Genomic DNA, 22,348 nt, shown 5'->3' with positions numbered 1-22,348 from the left:
TCCCATAGTCGAAAACTGTTTATTTCCATGTTCAAATAATTTACCAATACATATTTTATACAACAAATGATTGAGAGATTCCTATAATTGTCATCTGCTGTGTCAATAGAAAAAGGTGCTGAATTGATGTGCAAAAGTGTTGCATATAAATATGCATAAGGAAAATGACAATCCAAAATAAAAGCATTCCTAAAATGCACGAAACCGTTTCAACAACACTGAGGAGGATGACTTTCACGAAACATTTATCCTCAGCATTTACGGGCTGTTGATTTATTTATATTTATTTAAATTAAGAGATGAATATTCATGCTGCATAAACAGGGTTGGCATGATGTTCATAGTGCAATGTGCTATACAATGGTTTTATGCCTTTATAGCATTTAGGCCTATACAAAAGCTCATATTTACAAGACATTCAGTTGAATAAGTGTAACTACAGAGAACATCATCAAGGCACAATTCAGCTCACATTTTCAGGACTGTTTCATTCACTCTAAATAGCAAAATACAGAAGCAATGCTACGAGTGGAATGTTCCGTGTTTGTAAGTGAAAAAACTTGTTATTTTTTTTTCTGAATTGTGATACATTTGACAATACAGCTGTATCTTCCAGTAAACGTGCAATTCCAAATGTAGACATGACGGGCTGAGAACGAACAGTCGGTTTGGAGTCGGGTTTGACTCTTAACTGTCTTTCTAAATGCAGGCGGATGATCAGTGTTTCTGTGGATCAAGGCTGATACGCCCACAGTGTGACAGTCTTATCAGCTGAAGAGGACAGGAAGGAAAGGTCTCTGGTGTGCCATCGGCACTGGATCACTTTATCACAGTGTTCAGCAACTACCGTAACCGGCAGGGTTTTGGTGAGATCACCTGGAGAAAAGCAGAGAAAATAAAATTTCATAAAAATCACATAAAAATATGACTTCCATAATGTGACATGAATAAGTACAGTGGAATTTATTATTATTATTATTAAATGCATATTATTCTTAAAAAACAATTCATTAAAAAATATATATTTTTTATATTGTAATTAATAGTAATGAGAATTAAAAAAATATATCTTTAAAAAAAAAAACCATTGAAAAAAAAATGAAATGTCATTCAAGCCAAGCGTTGCTTCTTTTATGCGCCAAAGAACAGTGGGATTTCATTTTATTAATATTTTTAAAATAATAATAACAATATTAAAATTCAAAAACCAACTAATTAAAAACAATAAAATTATATATTTTTTATTATTATTAATATTACTACTACTTAATTTTAAAGCTAATTCAGTGAAAAGAACTGACTATTCATTGAATTTTTTAGTTTATGATAAAATATAGTAATTAATAATAATAAATGTATAGGTTACAAACCGATATTAAATGGCATTCACAAGCCATATTACTTCTGCAGTGTGGTAAAATCAGTTGAAAGTAGTTTTATTATTAATAATAATAAATATTAAATGCAATATTAAAATTCAAAACAAATTCATTAAACAACAATACAAATATACATATATATATATATATATATACAGGTCCTTCCAAAAAAATTTGCACATTGTGATAAAGTTCATTATTTTCCATAATGTAATGATAAAAATTAAACTTTCATTTATTTTAGATTCATTGCACACTGGATATATATATACTGTTGTTAATATATGTACTTGCAGTGCTTGGCCCCTAATTATGGATCATCAACTTTCTTGGCCCCTTGGCCCCTCTCAACTTTCTTGGCCCCTAATTATGGATCATCTGTATTGTATCATTTGTATTTACTGTGGGTTAACAACAGTATATATATATATATATATATATATATATATATACTGTTGTTAAATGCTAATATGAAATATTAATACTAATATTAAACTGATATGAAATGTCACGCAGAAAGCATATTAGTTCTGTAGTGTGACATTTACTGACATTTTGAATGAAAATATCAATTTTTTGACGAAAACTGATTAGATCAAGAATAGGCAGGAGACTTTTTATGACAGGTGGTTGGAGAGAGGGTTGAAAAATAAGATGATGATGTGATGATATTTACATGTAGCAAATCCTACCTTGAAGATCAGTGATCATGACTTTGTTGTCATAGGACCCGGTGAGCAGATAGTGTGCACCAGGAGAAAAGCGCACAGAACGAACATCGCTAGTGTGCGGGCGATACGCCTGGACGCTGCGCCCACCTCGGATGTCATACAGCATGCAGCGACAGTCCTCCAATCCGGTGGCCATGAGCCGCCCACTGGGGTCCACTGCCACTGAGGCCACAGCACTTCCTGTCACATGACACAACAATACGGATGATCCATAATTAGGGGCCAAGCACTGCAAGTGCATAGGCACCTATTGTATCCGTTGGTGTTCTTCTTCTTCCGTTTCTTCTTCTTCCTCTTCCGCCATGGAATTCTATGGCAGCCTATAGAACCGCTTGCGGGAAAGTTATGAAATTTGGCACACTGATAGAGGACAGTCTGAACTGGAGTCTCTAACTCAATCCATCTAGCACCACCAACTGTCCAAAGTTTCACTAATGTTTATGCTAATAACTTTTGAACCGTAAGGGCTAGAAACAAAAAACGATCTGATTGCACCATATGACGTAATTTTCCGTCATGAAAATTTTTCTGCCATTTTGAATTCTCCAAAAAATGTCTCGGTTACGTATGTAACCCTCGTTCCCTGAGTAGGGAACGGAGACGTTACGTCGGATGACGACGAATGTGGGTTTCGCTCAGAACACCTATCGACTTCGAGTATTACAAAACGAGCCAATGGCGATGAAATGCCATGGGTCTGCGGAATTTGCATAGCGTATCTCCGCCCCACCGCGTGGGTATAAAAGGAGGACGCCGGCAACATGCAGATATGTCTTCGCTGAGGAGCCGAGACTGAACTCAGGCGTTCTACCCAGCGGTACAGCGGAAGTGACAGGGAGACGTAACGTCTCCGTTCCCTACTCAGGGAACAGGGTGACATACGTAACCGAGACGTTCCCTTTCGTAGTCACTCCGAGTTACGTCGGATGACGACGAATAGGGGCCCCTGTGAAATCACGCCACCTTCACAGCTGTCTTCCAGTGCCCTGCGAAAGTCTGATCCCCTTGTCGTGAAACTGGCACGGACGAAGGAGTCCTACTTAACACAGGAATACCAAGGTACACTGGGAAGCATATCTCAGAGGAAATATGCCGCAGCATGCCTACCCGTAGGGAGGACTTAAGAACACACATATGGCCGCAGGGCTCAATATGGAGGAACGCTGGAGTGACCAGCCCGAGAGGTGGCAACTTTCAACTCCAGGAGTGGCAAGGTGGCTTGCCGAGGGAAAGACACATGCTCAAAGAGGCTTACAGTGGAAATACACATGTGGGGGTTACTCAGGGGAGGAACCATGCACACGGAGGCACCTAGCCGACGCACAGGCAATAGACACTGGCGCCAGCGTCAACAGTGCTGAAGGAACTCAGGGCTTCAGAGAGGAAAGCTCACCTGAGGAATATCGCACATATCCAGTCCGTGGAGTGGAATGGCGAGCAAGCGAAGACACCTGAGCGGGTCCAGTACTAGCTGACTGAGCGAGTACATGAGAGGACACAGGCTCCACTCGGAGATTATATAATCTGGCGATTGTGTTGGGTGTCGCCCAGCCTGCAGCTCTACAGATGTCTGTTAGCGAGGCGCCATGCGCTAGAGCCCAAGAGGAAGCCACACTCCGGGTGGAGTGGGCTGTCACACCAAGGGGGCACGGTCGGCCTTGTTGTTGGTAAGCCAAAGCAATGGCGTCCACATCCAGTGGGACAACCTCTGTTTTGAGAGAGCCTTCCCCTTCAGTCTCCCACCATAACAGACAAAGAGCTGGTCTGAGGTCCTGAAACACTGCGTCCTGTCTACGTAAGCACGGAGAGCGCGTACTGGACAGAGCAGTGCCAAGGCTGGGTCTGCCTCCTCCAGGGGCAGCGCTTGCAGGTTCACCACCTGGTCCCGGAAGGGAGTGGTGGGAACCTTGGGCACATATCCAGGCCGGGGTCTCAGGATCACGTGAGAGTGACCGGGCCCGAATTCCAGGCACGCTTCGTCAACAGAGAATGCGTGCAGGTCCCCTACCCTCTTGATGGAGGCCAATGCAACCAGGAGCGCTGTCTTCATAGACAGGAACTTAAGCTCAACTGATTGCAGAGGCTCAAAGGGAGCCTTCTGCAAGGCATTTAACACCACTGAGAGGTCCCAAGAGGGAACGAGAGGAGGGCGAGGAGGATTCAATCTCCTCGCTCCTCTCAGGAACCTGACGATCAGGTCGAGGAGGATTCAATCTCCTCGCTCCTCTCAGGAACCTGACGATCAGGTCGTGCTTCCCCAGAGACTTACCTTCAACTGCTTAGTGATATGCGGCGATAGCGGCCACATACACCTTCAGGGTGGAGGGAGACAGCCTTCGCTCCAGCCCATCTTGCAGGAAAGAAAGCACGACACTGATCGAGCATCTCCTGGGGTCTTCTTGGCGAGAAGAGCACCAGTTGACGAAGAGGTTCCACTTCAGTTCCTCGTCCCCGAACTGGTCCCAAACCAACTGGACCGACTGGGGATGTAGTCGTCATTCGCCGGAGATGGGCCGAAAACGTGACAGCTCGTCGGCTGCAAGTTCCGATCTCCCGGATAGCACGAAGGGACCTCAGGTGCTTCTGACTCCATAAGAGGATGTGGCGTGCGAGTTGCGACATACGGCGGGAGCGTAGACCACCCTGACGGTTGATGTACGCTACTGTGGCGGTATTGTCTGATCGGACTAGTACGTGTTGACCCCAGCGCAACGCCTGGAAGCGGTGCAGGGCAAGGCGTACTGCCGGCAACTCGAGGCAATAGACATGCCATACTGCTCAACACTACATGCGGGAATCACTGAGCTTCAGGAGCAACCTTGCTCAAAACCTAAGTGTGAAGAAATTCACTGAACCTCCGGAGCATTTCTGCTCAACACCTGGGTGTGATAAATCTCACTGAACTTTTCAGGAGCATCCCTGCTCAACATGAGAGTGTGACAGCATGTCCATTGCGCATGACGCCCCAGCCCGTGGAGGCATCTGTTGAGACAACAGCATGCCGAGAAGCTCGTTCCAGGGGCACTCGGGCCCGTAGAAAACTGAGGTTCGACCACAGGGTGAGTACTGACGGCAGGTCGGATTAACTGGTACTCGGAGGGTGCCGTGTTGCCATGCCCACCTCGGGACTCGGTCGCGAAACCAAGCTGAAGCGGTCTCATATGAAGCAATCTGAGCGGCGTACTGCGGCTGCAGATACCATATGCCCCAGGTGCCTCTGAAAAAAAAAACTTCAGTGGAACCGCACTCTTGTGCTTGATAGTCTCAGGCAAGTCAGCACTGGCCGAGTGGAGAAGGCGACCAAGTCCATACCGAGAAAAGAGCTCCTCTGCACGGGGCAAAGTTTACTCCTTTCCCAGTTCATCCGAAGGCCCAGACGAGCTAGGTGCCGGAGCACTGGGTCCCTGTATTCGCAAACCTGGTCCCAGGAGTGAGCTTAAGACAGCCAGTCACCGAGATAGTTCAGGATGCGAACCCCGTGTTCCCATGGAGGAACAAGGGCTGCCTCAAGAACCTTTGTGAAGGCGCGAGGAGACAGGGCTAGCCCGAATGGGAGAACAGCATACTGATATGCGCGCGCCCTGACAGCAAACCGTAGGAATGGTCTGAGTCGAAGGAGAACGGAAACATAAAAGTAGGCGTCCTTCAGGTCGATCGCTGCAAACCAATCCTGTGGCCGCACACATCCAGAAATGCGTTTGGCCAGGAGCATCTTGAACGGCAGCCTGTGAAGGGAGCAGTTCAGATGCGTAGGTCCAGGATTGGCCGTAACCCACCAGACTTCTCCGGGACAATGAGGTAGAGGCTGTAAACCCGGACCTCATTTCGGCTGGAGGGACAGTCTCAATCGCACCTTTCGCCAGTAGGGTAGCAACCTCCGCTCTCATGATAGGGGCATAGCCACCGACCAAAGTGGAGCGGACTCCCCTGAAGCGGGGAGGTGACCGTGCGAACTGAATCGCATAGCCGAGCCGATGGTTCGCGCGACCCAGCGGAACAGATAGGGAAGCTCTAGGCAGGCTCCCAACTGTGCCAGCGGCGTCAAGAACCACAGACGTCCCCCCGGTGGTGCAGCGGAGCGGAATGACCAGCCCAGACGTGGACGGCATAGCGGCCCGGTGTGGGGGCAAGGTCATAACCGCACCCTGACAGAGGAGGCCAGGGAAGGACCAGCGTTGCACGGGGGCCTGCTCTGTCAGGGGTCTGGCGACAGAGGGGGACAGGGGCGAAGCGGTCCGTGGACGGCACGCCGTGTCAACCGCCTCTGGGACAGAGGGGGACGAGGAGAGCACGGCTTGTGGGCGGCGCTCTGTGTCGTCCGAGAACTCTGTATGCTAAGAGACGAGAGAGTCCGTTCTTTCTGAATAAGGATTCTTCCCCAGCCCTCCACCGGGGAAAGGAGTGGCCACCGGGGAAAGGAGTCTCATCTCTGAGCAGCCCATCTCAAAAGTGCCGCTTAACCGGCGTTTAGCGGGGGGCGGGGCTGGAGAGGGCTGAGGCATCCCCCCTACGGTCTTCCAGAGCCAGGCCCGGGTGAACGGGTGGGGTTGGAACCGTGGGAGGGAGTTTTCGGTGGTGGGCAGACTGAGGGATCTGAGCGGACGGCGGGGCCGTCGGCCAGAATAACCTCAATCTGCTCACGGGCGGTTGAGAACTATTGGGCAGAAGCACTCAACCGCACCGCCGAAGAGGCCGACCTGGGAGATGGGGGTGTCGAGCAGACTGGTTCCATGGGCAGCGGCCCCTGAGGGGAGGAAAGGCGGATGAGACCGACGAGAGGACCCGTGATCTCATCATGCACTTCCGGGAGGAAAAATATTGGGGTTTGCCGTGGACGCGTCGGCGGCCTTACCCAAAACCAATCGTCCCAGGAAAGCATGGCCGTCATCTCCGGATCAGACTCAGGCACAGCCATATGCACACTAGAAGGTGGCAGCTGTGACGAGTCGTCATTTTCAGAAGAATCAAGCCCACCTAGTGATGCAGCTACAGACACAGCATCGTCCTCTGTAGCTTCAAATGAAAACACATGAGCCACCCGAGGGTAGACTCTTGGAATCATCAGTTCGCTAGCGGGCACCGTCATTAAAGAGGGGGGGCTGGGGCGTGGACACAGAGTCGGCGCCTTGTTCCAGACCAACACCCTCAGGTCACCCTGGCTACCAGCCGAAGATCGGGTGGTGGATGAGGGGACTCTCACTCTTGCGAGTTCACCGAGTCTCGACCTATATATGACGCGATGATCACGTTCCCAGATAGAACATGAGTCATCCACGAGCGCTGTTCAAGCATGATCAAAGCCCAAACACACTAGACAGCGCTTGTGCCCATCAGAGTCCGATACCAGTCCACTGCAACCAGAAATGCACGGGCGTCTTTAAAAAGATGTGCCGCGTGCGAGCTCTTTTATGAGAGGAGAAAAAAACTCTGCGATGTTGAAGCGCACAGGGAGACACACACAGCTCGTCTCGTAGAGCGTAAGCTCGTAAGCTCGTCTCGTAGAGCGAAGTCAGAGATGGCTGTGGAGTGAAGAAATACTCTTGGCTCCGAAGCGAAAACATATCTGTATGTTGCCGGCATCCTCCTTTTATACCCACGCGGTGGGGCGGAGATACGCTATGCAAATTCCGCAGACCCATGGCATTTCATCGCCATTGGCTCGTTTTGTGATACTCGAAGTCGATAGGTGTTCTAAGCGAAACCCCCATTCGTCGTCATCCGACGTAACTCGGAGTGACTACGAAAGGGAACATACTTTTTCGAACTCCTCCCAGGCCGTTGCTCCAATTTTCACAAAAATTTAACCAGATCATCTTCAGACCATGCCAACAAAAAGTTAAGGAATTCAAGTTGCTTCATCAAACCGTTCTAGAATACGGCGCAAACTAATTTTACATAGCGTTTGCGAAAACAGACGTAAGGCTGTATCTCCGCAACACTTTATCGTGTCCGGACCAAACTTGGTACATTTTATCACAAGCATAACCTGAGGCTACATGCTGCGTTTCAGCCCAGCGCCACCAACTGGTCCGGAGATACAAAAATTTTTTATTTTTGCGTAACTTCTGAACAATTTGTCCAAAAATCATATAATTGGTCTCGTTATATTTGGGTCTTCATGCCGAGTCAAATGATATCCAATTTTCCCATATCGGCCATTTTGAATTTTGTATTAAAATGCTTTATTTTATGAAAACATAAACATATCATTTAAAACTTGGCATGGGTCATCGGCACGATGCCCTGAAAGAGTCTGAGAAGTTCCGGACCATCACCACCTAGTCGTGAAACAAATTATTGACATGCTTATAACTTTGGATTTGGCTGACTTATTTTCACAGGATTTTTATTTTCATCTCCTTACATTCCTGAATCCTTGCTGAGCGCAATATTGAAAATTAGCGCTTAAACTTTTGTGAATATCTTTGAAACCATTAATCCGTTCGAGACGAAACCACCACAGGAAATTCGGAAACATATGTCGTTGGCTATACACTAATGACCAAATATCAAAATTTTTAGTGGCAAAAAAAATCCAATCAAAGTCCCCCATGGGTCATTTTTTATGTTCTCATACATATAAATGTCTATAACTCGATATTATTGTTGTTATTTTCATATAATGTTGTGTATTATGTTGTTGTTGTTACTATTATTATTATTCTTGAAAATGTTTTGCATTGGTTGGTTGCCACTGAATTAGTTTTGAATTTTAATTTTGTGTTTAATAATAACAACAACAATAATAATTATTATTATGGTTATTTTCATATAATAATTTGTATTATTATCATTATTGGTGTTGTTATTGGTTTTGTTGTTGTAGTTATATTGTATTGAATATTCTTTGTTGTTTATCACTGAATTACTGATACTGATGTGATACTAATACTAATAATTACTGAAATACTAATACTAATATTTTAGAAGTAGTTTAGTATTATTATTATCATCATCATCATAATAATATTTTATTATTATGATGATTATTATTTGCATTGGTTGCCACTGAATTGGCATTGAATTTTAATAGTGTTTAATAATAATTATTATTATTTTCATATAATGTGTTGTTTTATTATTGCTGTTGTTTTAGTTATTTTCATTTAATGTTTATTTTTTTGTGTTGGATGTTTTCACAAATTTAATATTGTTTAATAATACAACTTTTTAAGTATCACATTATTTTATTATTATTCACAATTTTACATTTTACAACTAATTCAGTGAAAATAACTTTATTTTTTATTAGATTTTTTTGCATCACTTCTTTGCAATGAATTGGTCAAACTGATTTACAACCTTATCTGACTGATTCATTCATAAATAACTCTGAATTTAGTTTAAAAGATTTCTAGAAACTTTCAACCCGTAGATCACAAACAGCTGGAGACATCATGGAAAAATGGTGGAAATTCATTAGTCACAAGGTGTGTGAACCCAATGTCCAAAATGAAGGCTCGTAAATAAACTGAGAGGAAAAACACACACCTGTTCCATGCACAGCAGTCCCAACCACCTTCACACAGCTGGGCACGCGCAGATCCCAAAACCTCACCGTCTTATCCTGAGATCCGGAGGCAATCATCCACCCACCCCACGTGTACAGAGACAGAATGTGCCCTGCGTATCGCACAACACAACACGTCCTGTTATAGACACTGTGGGCGTAAATAAAGAGGAGGGTTAGCTTGTGAGAGCACCTGTGTGTCCGCTGAGCGCATGCAGGCCCTGTCCTCTCTGGCAGTCAGTGGTGTAGATGTTACAGTCTCCAGCCCCAGCACTGATGAGGATGGCACCTCCGCTCTCGGGACCCTCCATAAACGCCAGGTCTCTGATGGTGCCGTCATGCATGCTGAACTCTAGATCCGGCCCTGCAGTCCAATGCAACAACACTACCCTGTTAATATTGATATATTCCATTCCAAGAACATTTATAAAAATGTATATAAAATATATATATGTTTTAAATATACATATACTTAATATATTTCTATATATTGTGAATAATACAAAATTATTCACAATAGTTTTACAAAATTACAACATAAATTATATACAAATATATATATATATATATATATATATATATATATATTAAATATACATATACTTAATATATTTCTATATTTTATATATTGTAAATTCTATATATTATTGTACATGTGTTGTCATCAATATGTGCAATAAATGGTTGTTGTACATTAAGTGCAATAAATAAAAAGATAAGTATGAGATAAGATATTCAATAAGAATATTAAAATAGGAAATTCAAAATGTAAGATATAAAATCACACTTTCTAAATAAAATTTATAAATATTTAAGATTTTATATACTGATATATATATATATATATATATATATATTCACACACACACACATTTTTTATTTTTTGTAAGAAACTGATATAATATTTATTCAGAAAGGATTGACAGTAAATACGTTTATAATGTTGCAGAAGATTTCAAATAAATGCTTTACTTTTGAACTTTCTATTCATTAAAGAATCCCAAAAATGTTCAGAAAATGTGTGATATAATATAATATAATATAATATAATATAATCTTTTTGGATAATAATAATAATAAATGTTCCTATTCCTAAATATAATGATTTCTGAAGGTTCATGTGACACTGAAGACTGGAGTAATGATGCTGAAAATTCAGCTTTGATTACAGAAATAAATTACATTTTATTCAAATACAAAACTGTTATTTTAAATTTTTTAAATATTATTTTATCAAACAAATGCAGCCTTGTTGAACATAAGAGACTTTTAAAATGAAAAAAAAAAAAACATTCAAAAACATTATCAAATCTTAACAAGCCCAAACTTTTAAACATCAGTATATTATTGCTATAGAAATATAGTGCCTGTTCACACAATAAAATAATAATTTCAGAATATTTCATGTGCATTTATTTATTTGTGAAAGTAGGTGTGAAATATAGAATAGTGTACAGCCAATTACTTTCAGTCAATTACAGTACTACAAATACTTTCAGTGCAGGTTATGATTTAGTAGGAAAAAATTGTGCATTTACACTAGAAAATATGTATTTGATGTGACATTAATAGGCACATTACCTGTGGCGTTGCAGGATTCTGCGTTGAAAGGAAGAACTTTGACATACTTGTCATTGGAGCCCGTGGCAAGAAGCTGCCCGCAGGGACTCCAGGCCACACAGTAAATAGAGCCTTTATGGTGTTTAATACGCTTGAAGCAGATGTCAGGCTGCTTTACTGGAGCTTCAGTGCTATACAGGAAGAACAGACAGAGGGCGTTACAATTCCTCAGGCCTGTTTCGATTATAGAAGCATAAGGTAGGAACCTTTTCATAGTTCCAAGAACTATTGGCGGAAGTACCTGTTTTTTGGTGTGTTCCCACCGCAGGAACTGCGAACGGTTTTAGTTCTACTAGGAACCTGGAGGAACTGAATTAGCTCCTCCTTCAGAGTTGGGTCTAAACCAGCACTATAGGAACTACCGGTGACGTAAGTGTACGCTGATTGGCTAAACTCACGCAAAACACCAACACCCACCATTTAAAAAAAAAAAAAAGCTGTGTAAACACAGAGTATAGCCTATATATTTACTCCACAAACTAACTCTACGAACATGGAAAACAGTGATAGATGGACCTCTTAATATTTACACTGTGGAGAAAATCCAACGCAAAACATCAGCTAGCAACACTGGACATCAACCACACGGCATACGCTAATAACTTTTCAAATACTGTCTACTTTCTATAACAGTTCTAGTAAATAAAGTATTAGACAGGACTGTTCACAGGAGATCGTAAACTAATGAACACTGACAATGCGAGCACTGACTGTTTGCTCAGACTCTGTTGTTTTTAGCACCGTCAAAATAAAAGTCACAACAACAAGCGCGGCTTACGTCACTTCAGAGTTCCAGGGTGGGAAACCATCCTGGTGGCTAGTACCTAGAACTAAGTTCCTAAAACTAGCCAGTCCAAACGCCCCATAAGGCTGCATGATATGTTGAAATAAAACAAATCTATATAATGATATGGCTTAGTACCATTGTCAAATCGTGCAGCCTGTGATTTAATTATGCAAATAAATGTGTTACCAGGTTCAGAGTGAAATTAAGAAATAGAAGTATTGTTTAATTTTTAGCTCATGTTGACAGTTTTCTTCCGGGAATGAACATGTCTCAATATTCCTTATTTAAATAACTCTCACCCAAGGCATACGCAAATAAAGAGATGAGGCCTGGGTTAAACCTCACGGATATGGAAAGGGGCGTGATGTTTCCCAAACACACTGGAAGCTGTTGACCAATCACAACATAATGGTCCAGCCGACCAATCAGAACACACTGCGCTTTTCAGAAGGAGGGGCTTCTGAAAAAGCCTGAACTACACAAAGCGTTACTGACAGACCAGGAAAAGAGGTGCTGCAACAATGTCAAATATGGGGGAAATGTGTTTTTTGAACCTTAAAGCATGAAAACCTATTCTAGCAGACCCCCCAAAATAAAGAAATAGGACATAATACAGCCAATTTAAAAGTCTGTTCACTTTATGGTTTGGGTTCTGCAAAGGCATCTGGTGAACTTCCTGAATTTTTTTTATCTGAATATATAAATCAAGGATGTATGTCAGTTTTTCCCAATATTGTGCAGCCCTAAAAGCGTGTTAAATACGGAGCACATGCCTGTTTTTGAGGGACTGTGGGTAAGTGCAGACACGCAGTGTTTTGGAGTTGGAGCCGATTGCATAGAGAGTCCCAGACGGGTAGAAGGCGACCGCGCGCACAGCCTGCGTGTCCTCCAGCGTCTCTACTGCAATGAATGGGGATTTGGGTTTCTCATCCTGAAACACACTGTCATGATATCTCAGCATTAAAACAAGCTCACAAAGCAGAGTTACTTCAGCTTGGTAGGATTGAGAGCTTTGAGAAACCTCTGGTTAACCAGTACTGGGGACTCGTCCAGAGACGGCACCCCCCGGAGGCCTCCTTTCTGAGGGGTGCTGCTGATAACCGGCGTCTTATCCCGGCCGGAGACGCTCTCTGGGGTCCGATTACTGGCTCCGCTCGCTGCCGTACCGTTACACTGCTGAGCCAAAGCCTGGACGTCTTCTCCCAGATCTTCCATACCCACATTCAGTTCCTCCAGTTTCTGAATGGACCTACACAAACCATCAAGACAACGATGGCTGATGGTGATATCCAGAGAGCAGGGTGGCAATGGCTGATATAATGCTGATACTTAATGACAATTTATATGATATTATATGACAATTTAATGATAGCAAAGCGGTTGTGAAAACTGTGAGATTCACTTTTTTTTATAAATGGAAAAGGCTATAAAAATAGTAATTATTAAAAATTATTTATAAAATATCATTAAACAAAATCTCAAAATTATATAATTTTTCACAATGTGTAATGAATGTCAAAAATATACAAAATATAATTTAATGAAAGATGTCTAAAAATAAAAAAACTGAAAAGCAATCAACAAAAAAAACAAAAAATATGTATGCATGTGTATATATATGTGTGTGTGCGTGTGTGTGTGTGTGTGTGTGTGTGTGTGTATAAATAATGTGTGGAATATGTATTCATTATTAAATTATTATTAATAAGTTTATTAATGGGAAATATGCATAGTATTTTTTTTACAATATACAGCAAAAAAAGATGATGTTGAAAGTTGAACAAAAAATTAAACAAGAAATCACAAGAAATGAACAAAAAAATTACTATAAATATAATATTCTAAATTGCAGATAATCTCAAAATTGACAAATATTACCAGATAATGGTAACCATAACTATATTGTGTCAGTATATTATCAGTATTATAAGAAGATAGATAGATAGATAGATAGATAGATAGATAGATAGATAGATAGATAGATAGATAGATAGATAGATAGATAGATAGATAGATAGATAATAAAATATAAATATAGTGTGTAAAAATAAATAATATTCAGTTATATGTAAATAATGCCAAAATATACATAACGCAATTTAATGACAGCAAATAAGCTGCTTACAAATTAGCTGAAAAGCCATGAACAACAACAATTTTTTTTAATAAATGTAATATTATAAAGTGCTGATAATCTCAAATTTAGATTTATCACTAAGAATATATGACAAATAATAATAAATGATTATAAGATTAATAATATTATATAATATAACAAAGCATATGCTATTTTTTATTATCCCTGGCTGAAAGTAATGGCACATCAATAAATCAAGTGAAACAAATGAGAGTCTGTGGCAGGAGCCTCTTACTCACACACATACGTACAATCATCTTGACCAACAGAAGCCACATAAGCATTCAACAACACTGCGGTTCCAACACATCTGGATGTCTATGTACACGAGGCACCTGGATCTGACCTGTTCAGGAACTTCTGTGTGAGATTGTGCTGTGCTGCGTCTGTGGGCTGGTCTGGAGGATGAACTCCACCTTCCAGCAGCATCTGATGGTACAGCTGTCTCTGCTGCTGCTTCTGCTCAAGATGCTGTTGCACTCGCAGACGCTGACGCTGGAACTCCTGCAGCTGCTCCAACACACACACACGCACACACACGCACGCACGCACAAAACAGGGCCAGTTCATCATAAATGTCCAATTCTGTCATCAATTACTCACCCCTATGTCGTTCCAAACCTGTCTTTAAAGGGATAGTTCACCCAAAAATTCTGGCATCATTCACTCCCCCTCATGTCGTTCCAAACCCACAAATCTTTTGTTCATCTTCGAAACACAAATGAAGATATTTTTTATGAAATCTGAGAGATTTCTGTCCTCCCATTTAAAGTCTATCGACGCATCAAAGCGTTCATAAAGAGGTCATATTAATCAAGCGGTTTATTTCAAGTTTTCTGAAGAGACACAAGTAGATTGAATTTAGGCTTTTATTCACATGTAAACATTGATCAACGGACATACATAAAGCACATCAAATATGTTAAACAAAAGCTCAACCGTAATGGCTTGTTGGACAAGAACAAACCTCATTGGTTCTTGCGGAAGCTTTAATATGATGGCGTGACGTGTGAAAATGATCCTCATTGGTTCTTGCATGTCAAGCAAACATGCTTGAGTTTCAGTTTGTCATATTTCACTGCTCTGTGTACATCCGCTGACCAATGTTTATATGTTTATAATAGGCATGGGCCGGTTACCAGTTTCGAGGTATACCACAGTTTGAAACACACTAAAATATTATGTTATATGCCGTTCCAGCAGTATGAGTATATGCATAATTTCCATTTAGGAGCAAAACGTCCACCGACCATCCGTAAAGAGAATTGTTTATAAATCTGTTCTCAACAAAGAGAAACGTCATTTTGCAGTACAATAGTGTATAATATTGCAATATTAAGATATTTCTTTATTAATTTAATTTAAAAAAATTATTAACCCCTTGACGCCTGAATTTATTTACAACTATATAAAAAATATATATTATGCGTGTTTCTGGCTCCAAGCTGATGCTAAATTAAGTTGAGATTGTTAATTTGTCTATAGCATATAAAATAGATATAAATTTAGGTAAGATCCAAATTAGCGACAACAGGCATTTATGGTAAAATGTTTTACAAAATGGTAAAATTAATAAAACACATTTTCCCATCTCAGGTATGTAGATTTTATTCATGACACAAAGTTGTTAGAACTTCTCAACTTGAATTGTCAAATTAATGAATCTTGACAACAGCAAGAAACAAAACACTCTCCTACTCCCCAACATTGACAGTAGTTTTGTTACATTCCATTTTACACTCTGTTAAACTCTTTCCTTGTTTCTCCAGTGCATAGTGAACAAAAAAACACACTTTAATAAGTAAATTACACTCTGTTTGTTTAACTCTGTCCTTGTTTCTCCAGTGCATAGTTAACAAACAAAAAAAACCACACTATAATAAGTAAATAGAACATAATAAGTTGCTTTCATTATGTTTCTGTGTTAAAACAAAGGACAGGAATTGCTTTTATATCCTAACATGCTATTTTTGTAATGATTATAGAAATAATCTGCCTAAATAAAATGCATGTGAGTGCTGAAAGCTATCTAAATACAGCATTATTATAGGTAGCCATTATAGCCGAATCCAGCCATTATGGACAAATGTCGCGAATTCGCTACAAACAGAAATCTACAAAGTACGTAAAAAATATTCGTCACATGAAGTCTATTTGAATAACATAGCTATAATGGGGGGTAAGTAGATTCCGGTGTTCCTTCTTTTTTTGTCTTTAGCAGACCACATGTCTGGCTCACTTAAGAGACTGCATTTTTTGAGGTTTTTTTTGTTTGTTTATTTACAGAATATTTAAATTATTTATGCTCTAATTATTGTTGAGCTGCAGGTTTAGGCTCACTTAAGTGGTTGCATTTATTTTATTATTTAACCTGAGATATATGTTTACTGCTGTTCCAAATATTCTATATGTTGCTTAAAAATAAAATATATTGTGTTCAATGGAAAAGTTTTTTTACCCAGATATTTTAAAATAACAAATTTTTAGAGCTGTAATCGCAATACCGTGATACCGTAAAACCGTGACATTTTTGCTTCAGGTTATCATACCGTCAAAAACTCTTGGCCCATGTCTAGTTTATTAAAGCCTGAATTAAATCTGTTCATCATATAAAGCAATCGTGTCTCTTCAGAAGATGTGGATTAAACTGCTTGATTCATATGGATTTACCTTACGATCCCTTTATGAACGTTTTGGGTGAATGCACCCAAATCTCTCAGATTTCTTTCACAAATATTTCTGTTTCGAAGATGAAGGAAATTCTTACGGGTTTGGAATGAATTGAGGCTGAGTAAATTATCTTTGGGTGAACTGACCCAGACAGCAACATGGTGTCGGCCAAGATCCGGCCCACATCTGGGGCGTGTGAAATCCACGTGTACCAGATGTGGGCCAGATCTGGGCCGACACTATGTTGCTGTCAGGGAACCCTTTAAGGTCCTGGGCATGTACCGGGATTATTATTATAACTATTATTAATTATTTTAATTATTAATTACCGGAACTAATATTTTACCTCTGGTGTTTCACCTGAACCCATGACTCCACCATCCCTGCCGGGAGTCAGTGGAGGACGCAGTGCGCTCGTTTCTCCGGAGCCGTTGATCCTCTCGGCCTGGACTTGTGCTCTGGAGGAACAGGACAATGCCAGTCAACATCTTAATATTTTAGGATTCCTGTGATCAAAGCTGAATTTTCAGCATCATTATTCCAGTCTTCAGTGTCACATGATCCCTCAGAAATCATTCTAATATGATGATTTGCTGCTCAAGAAACATTTCTGATTATTATCAATGATGAAAACAGTTGTGCTGCTTCATATTTTTGTGGAAGCCGTGATACTTTTTTCAGGATTCTTTGATGAATAGAAAGTTCAAAAGAACAGTATTAGAAATAGAAATCTTTTATTTTTACTGTTACTTTTGATCAATTTAATGCATCCTTGCTGAATAAAAGTATTAATTTTCTTAGAAAAACTGACCCCAAACTTTTGAACAGTACTGTAGATTAATTACAAAATCAATATTAATATCTATCTTTTGCTAAAAACTGTGACACTGACATTATGCAACAACACATTTCTCTAAAGTATATTGACTGGCATAGAAAGTTTGTTTTGGACTTAACTAGTAAAGCTTCCCGGGTCTATTTCTGTGGGTTTAACTGGATTAGAAGTGTTAATCTTGACCACCATATGTTGAATTTCACCACTCATAGTATCGCCAGACTAGTGTAACCATGCGGTCTCTAGGACATGAATGTCAAACTAGATTTTAAATTTTCACACTTTAAAGTGAAGTGTGTAATTATTTATGACTAATACTTATGACTTACTTTCTTCAGTGGAACACAAAAAAAAGATTTGTGTCCATACAATGAAAGTCAATGGGGTCCAATGTTTGTGTATAGAGAAAATAACACAGGGACTGAGGGGAAGTCGTTTTTGCATGAACTATCCCTTTCAGTGAGAACACGAGCCCACCTGTCTGGCGATTCACTGAAGACGTTGCTCTCCACTGCGTTTTTGCTCCCAGGATACCCAAAGTTGGCGAAAGACTGCGACATGGCCGTTGCTTTTTCGTCGCCTTCAGTGCTTTTCTTTTCCCTTCCCACCAAACCGTGCGACAGACCGTCCAGGGCGGGATTGAGAGAGCGAGACATGTACGTATCCGCCGATTGGGGTCGGCGTAGTGGCGATGCCGGGCAGGGCGAGAGTTTGGTGAGCAGAGGCGTGAGAAGGTCCGCGTGACCCGTCCGGGCCGGTTTGATGAGCCGGTCCACGTGGATGCTGAGGGTCTTCTGCTCAAACGCGCAAGCGAAGACCGATGGCGAGAGGTTTTGCAGCCAGGAAAGCAAACTCAAGTCCAGTTCCTCGCAACCGTTCCCGCACAGAACGTCGACAGCTAGGAGAACTTCCTCCTCGCTGATCTCCTCTCCAGTCGCTTTGCTCTGGCAGAATTCAACGCAACATTCGTAGAGTATTCCTTTGATAAGGAGCTGGAACAGACGGTCTCCGCTGGCTTTGAATCCGACTTCGCTCAGTTTGCGGTCTGCAGGGATGAATTCGGCCACCATGGAGCAGGCTTCCTCGAAGCAGTGGACGCGGGCCGTACTGGGATTCCAGTCCTTGAATTCGGCATGGTTGGTGAGGCGCGGGAGCGTGAGGAGCAGACAGAGTTTGCTGTAGTCATCTTTAGTCGGGCAGAACTCTTCCAGGGAATGGAGGGACTTCACCGCGTCCTGCATGGTCAGCTCCAGCTGGAGGGGGGAAACAGAGAGGTCATCATGGGATGCTTCCTGAATAAAACCTTCTTTTGGGCATATTCTGAGTCAAGATGCAAGAGGTTTAATGTGAGATGGCTCAAAATATTTTTTAATTCAATATTTTTTATTTGTCAGTATTAAATACTACTTTAAATGAAACTTTAATAAATGTTATATATACATTTAACATTTATGAACAATGGAAGAAGTTTAATTCAATTTATTATATATATATATATATATATATATATATATATTACAGCCTATTTCATGGTACGAATAATGATAATAGTAGTAAACAATTAATTTTGCATAAAAGACAAGCGCTATTTATTTATTTATTTATTTTAAAAGCTATTTTCGTGTTACCAATAATAATACTCAAAAAAATTATATTTTGCATAAAAGACCAGTGATATTTATTTATTTTAACGGCTATTTTCAAGGTACCAATAATAATAATAACAACAATGCAATATTCAATATTAATAAAGAAATTAAATTAAATAAATAATGCTAGTCTTTTATGCAAAATGGAAGTTTAATTCTACATAATTTTTTTTTTTATATTCATGGTACAAAAAATAACAATAATAATAATAAACAATTAAACATTGATAATTTTGTATAAAACATGAGCATTGTTAATTTATTGATCAGTATTAAAGGCTATTTTCATGGGACAATTATTATTATTATTTTTATTATTATTACTGATAAATAAATAATGCTTGTCTGCTTTTATGCAAAATGAAATAAGTTTACTTCTATATAATAATGATAATAATAAACAACTACAATTTTTTCTGTTTTGCATAAATTATTTATTTATCAGTATTTTAGGCTATTTCTGGCAAAAACTTAATAATAATAATAATAATAAGTAATAATGATAATACAATATAGAATTAAACATCTTCCATTTTACATAAAAGACAAGCAAAATGGATCTTTTTTTACTACAGCATGATGGCATTTTGTCCATACGCATAAAGACTCACATTCTCAGGGTCATCTGACGCAGATATGGCATTGTTTACGCACAGAGCTTCCAGAAATTTCTGTTTCAAGATGATATATCGAAACCTGAAAGAATAAATCAATCAAAAAAATACACTGAAACAAGCAACACATGCTTGGGTGTTGGCAAAAGACTCCAAACCGACGTCGCTCACCTCTTCCTGTCAAATTTATCCAGGCACTCCAAAGGCTGAATGAACTGCAAAACTTCCTCCCATTGCCCGTCTAAAACAAGTTGCCTTAGAAAAAAATAGAAAAAGGACCAAAATAAGTTCACCTACCCAGTTAAAGAAGTGATGTTAAAGAGTGATGCCACTGCAAAAAATGCAAGTGTACTCAATACTTCAGCAACTGAAAAATACACAGTTTTGCTTAGTCCACACTTCATTAGGCAGCACGACCATTTCTCAACAACGACGACACAGTGTTTTCTTAAAGTAAATGGCTGCTAAAATGGCTGTTGTAGGTAGATTTTTTTTAGAATAAGGAAAAGAATTTTGCAATATATAACAAGAATACTATAAAAATTGTTTCAGAAACCTATACCTATAAAGCCTTACTGATTTCATGCTTTTGAACAGTAGTGTATTAGAATCACTAAGTATACATATGTTGTTTAGGTTTTCAAAGACTCACCTCAGGAAGAGCATATCATCTGAATAAAGTCCATTAATGATGCCGCTCTCCTTTTCCAGCGCCAGCATACTGATGTGCAGCTTTCTGGAGTTCAGAAAGTCCAGGATCAGCTTGATTATCTCCGCTTCTTTAATGTTTATAATCTCCTCTGCAGTCATGGTGTCAGATTCCTGAAGGGACAGAGGGAGAAGGTTATCTGTGAGCAAGGACAGCAAGAGCAGTGTGTGTGTGTGGCTTTGACCTATTATCCCTAGAAGGATAATAAATCCTCTACAATGTGCACACAACAGCCCCCAAAAACATATACAAATGTCAAAATTTAAATCTAACTAACAAACAAACAAATAAATAAATGAATAAAACTCTGTGGTGGTTAGGTTTAAGGGGAAGAGATATTTGAATATACAGTCAAAATAAACAAACAACCAAATAAATAAATAAATAAATATGATACATATACAATATACATACATACATTTTTAAAAAAATGTGAGGATTGGGTTAAAGGGGAAGGAAATATCAATCCGTCAAAATATCAATATATTAAACCTAATAAATGTAATAAATATATTTATTTGAAGTCAAATAAAAAAATAGTAAGGTTTATGTTTAGGCGGTAGAAACATAATTTTCTCAGTGTGTTAAAACAAATAATAAATGAAAGCATTTCATAAAAAAAATTATTATTACAAACAAATAAATACAGTGAGGGTTAGGTTTAAGGTACATAAACATCAATATCTCAGCATATTAAACAAAATAAATAATAAATACATGCATTAATAAACAAACTGTAACATTTAAAATAAATTTAAAAAAGTAAGTAAGTAGGCTAAGTGAGGGTTAGGAATAGATTAGGAACCACCTTACTAAATAAATAAAAATATTTATAAGGAGTTTAGAGTTAGTCTGTAGTAATTATGATCAACTATATTTAAAAAAACACAATAGAAATATATGGTATGTATTATGATAAGTTAATTATTCAGGCATTTAAGTAAACCATGTGACCCAGAGAAAATAAATGTCTGGATTTATTATAAATGCAAATAGTAGCATGGAAGTACTGCGACAACTTGAGCCATATGCAGTACTGTCAGCAAAGAGAAGCTTGCGTTTGAATGTGGAGACAGCATTGGGTATATTTAGATTATTGATCTCACCTTTTTATTCACTGACCCATTTAACAAATGCAACCTCGAATCTGTCATTTTCGCTAACATTTACCTGTATAAACAGTATGCATGCCCTGTCTGGCCCCCAATGCAACGCAGTGAAGCTTTAACTCTCTGCGTGCTTGCAATACACCATTAAAAAAATATCCATGCAGCATTTCCAAAATCTTACCTAAAATCAAGCCTCGGCCAAGCCCGAATTGTTTAGTCAATCTTCTCCTGCGCGTTCCTTCCAACGCGGATAAGCGCGAGCTCAGCGTTCCGTCGCCCGAGCGTGAGGTGCGTTTATCCCGACAATGGCTCTGATGTCCCCACCCACCTCACTCCATCAACGGCGGCGGCGGCGGCGGCGGCGGAGAGACGCGTCGCGGCCGGTCAAACCCACCGAGCGAGCGCACCGCTTCATTGTTCTTAACTGGTCTGTTGAGGTCAATTATGAGTTTGGGAATCGTAAACATGACATGATGCGGATTCAAATGATTTGGGTTAGAATACAATGGACAAAAACATTAATATTTAACATACCTTAAAATTGTGACACCCAAGAAATAACATTGTTTAATATTATTTTTTTATGTTAAGGAATGTT

The 22,348-nt window shown here is 39.8% G+C and overlaps 1 protein-coding gene across 1 annotated transcript; it reads right to left on the bottom strand.

Annotated features, from left to right (window-relative positions):
* wdr47b (WD repeat domain 47b) lies at positions 1–22,095 on the bottom strand. The gene is made up of 14 exons (XM_077226672.1): positions 21,932–22,095; positions 20,585–20,754; positions 20,104–20,187; positions 19,930–20,014; positions 18,147–18,922; positions 17,181–17,292; positions 14,511–14,674; positions 13,049–13,276; positions 12,801–12,968; positions 11,202–11,371; positions 9,814–9,984; positions 9,602–9,733; positions 2,072–2,290; positions 1–876 (listed from the first exon to the last, which is right to left on the bottom strand). Exons 2-14 carry the CDS (start codon positions 20,740–20,742, stop codon positions 734–736), a joined length of 2,610 nt encoding a protein of 869 aa, XP_077082787.1. The 5' UTR covers positions 20,743–20,754; positions 21,932–22,095; the 3' UTR covers positions 1–733.
* Positions 22,096–22,348: the final 253 nt, after the last annotated feature.

This window comes from Siphateles boraxobius, unplaced genomic scaffold, assembly GCF_051911475.1.
Source record: "Siphateles boraxobius isolate OS27281-9 unplaced genomic scaffold, OSU_SipBor_1 13, whole genome shotgun sequence".
In the NCBI taxonomy this organism is placed as follows: domain Eukaryota; kingdom Metazoa; phylum Chordata; class Actinopteri; order Cypriniformes; family Leuciscidae; genus Siphateles; species Siphateles boraxobius.
This window is presented reverse-complemented; position numbering and strand designations above follow the sequence as displayed.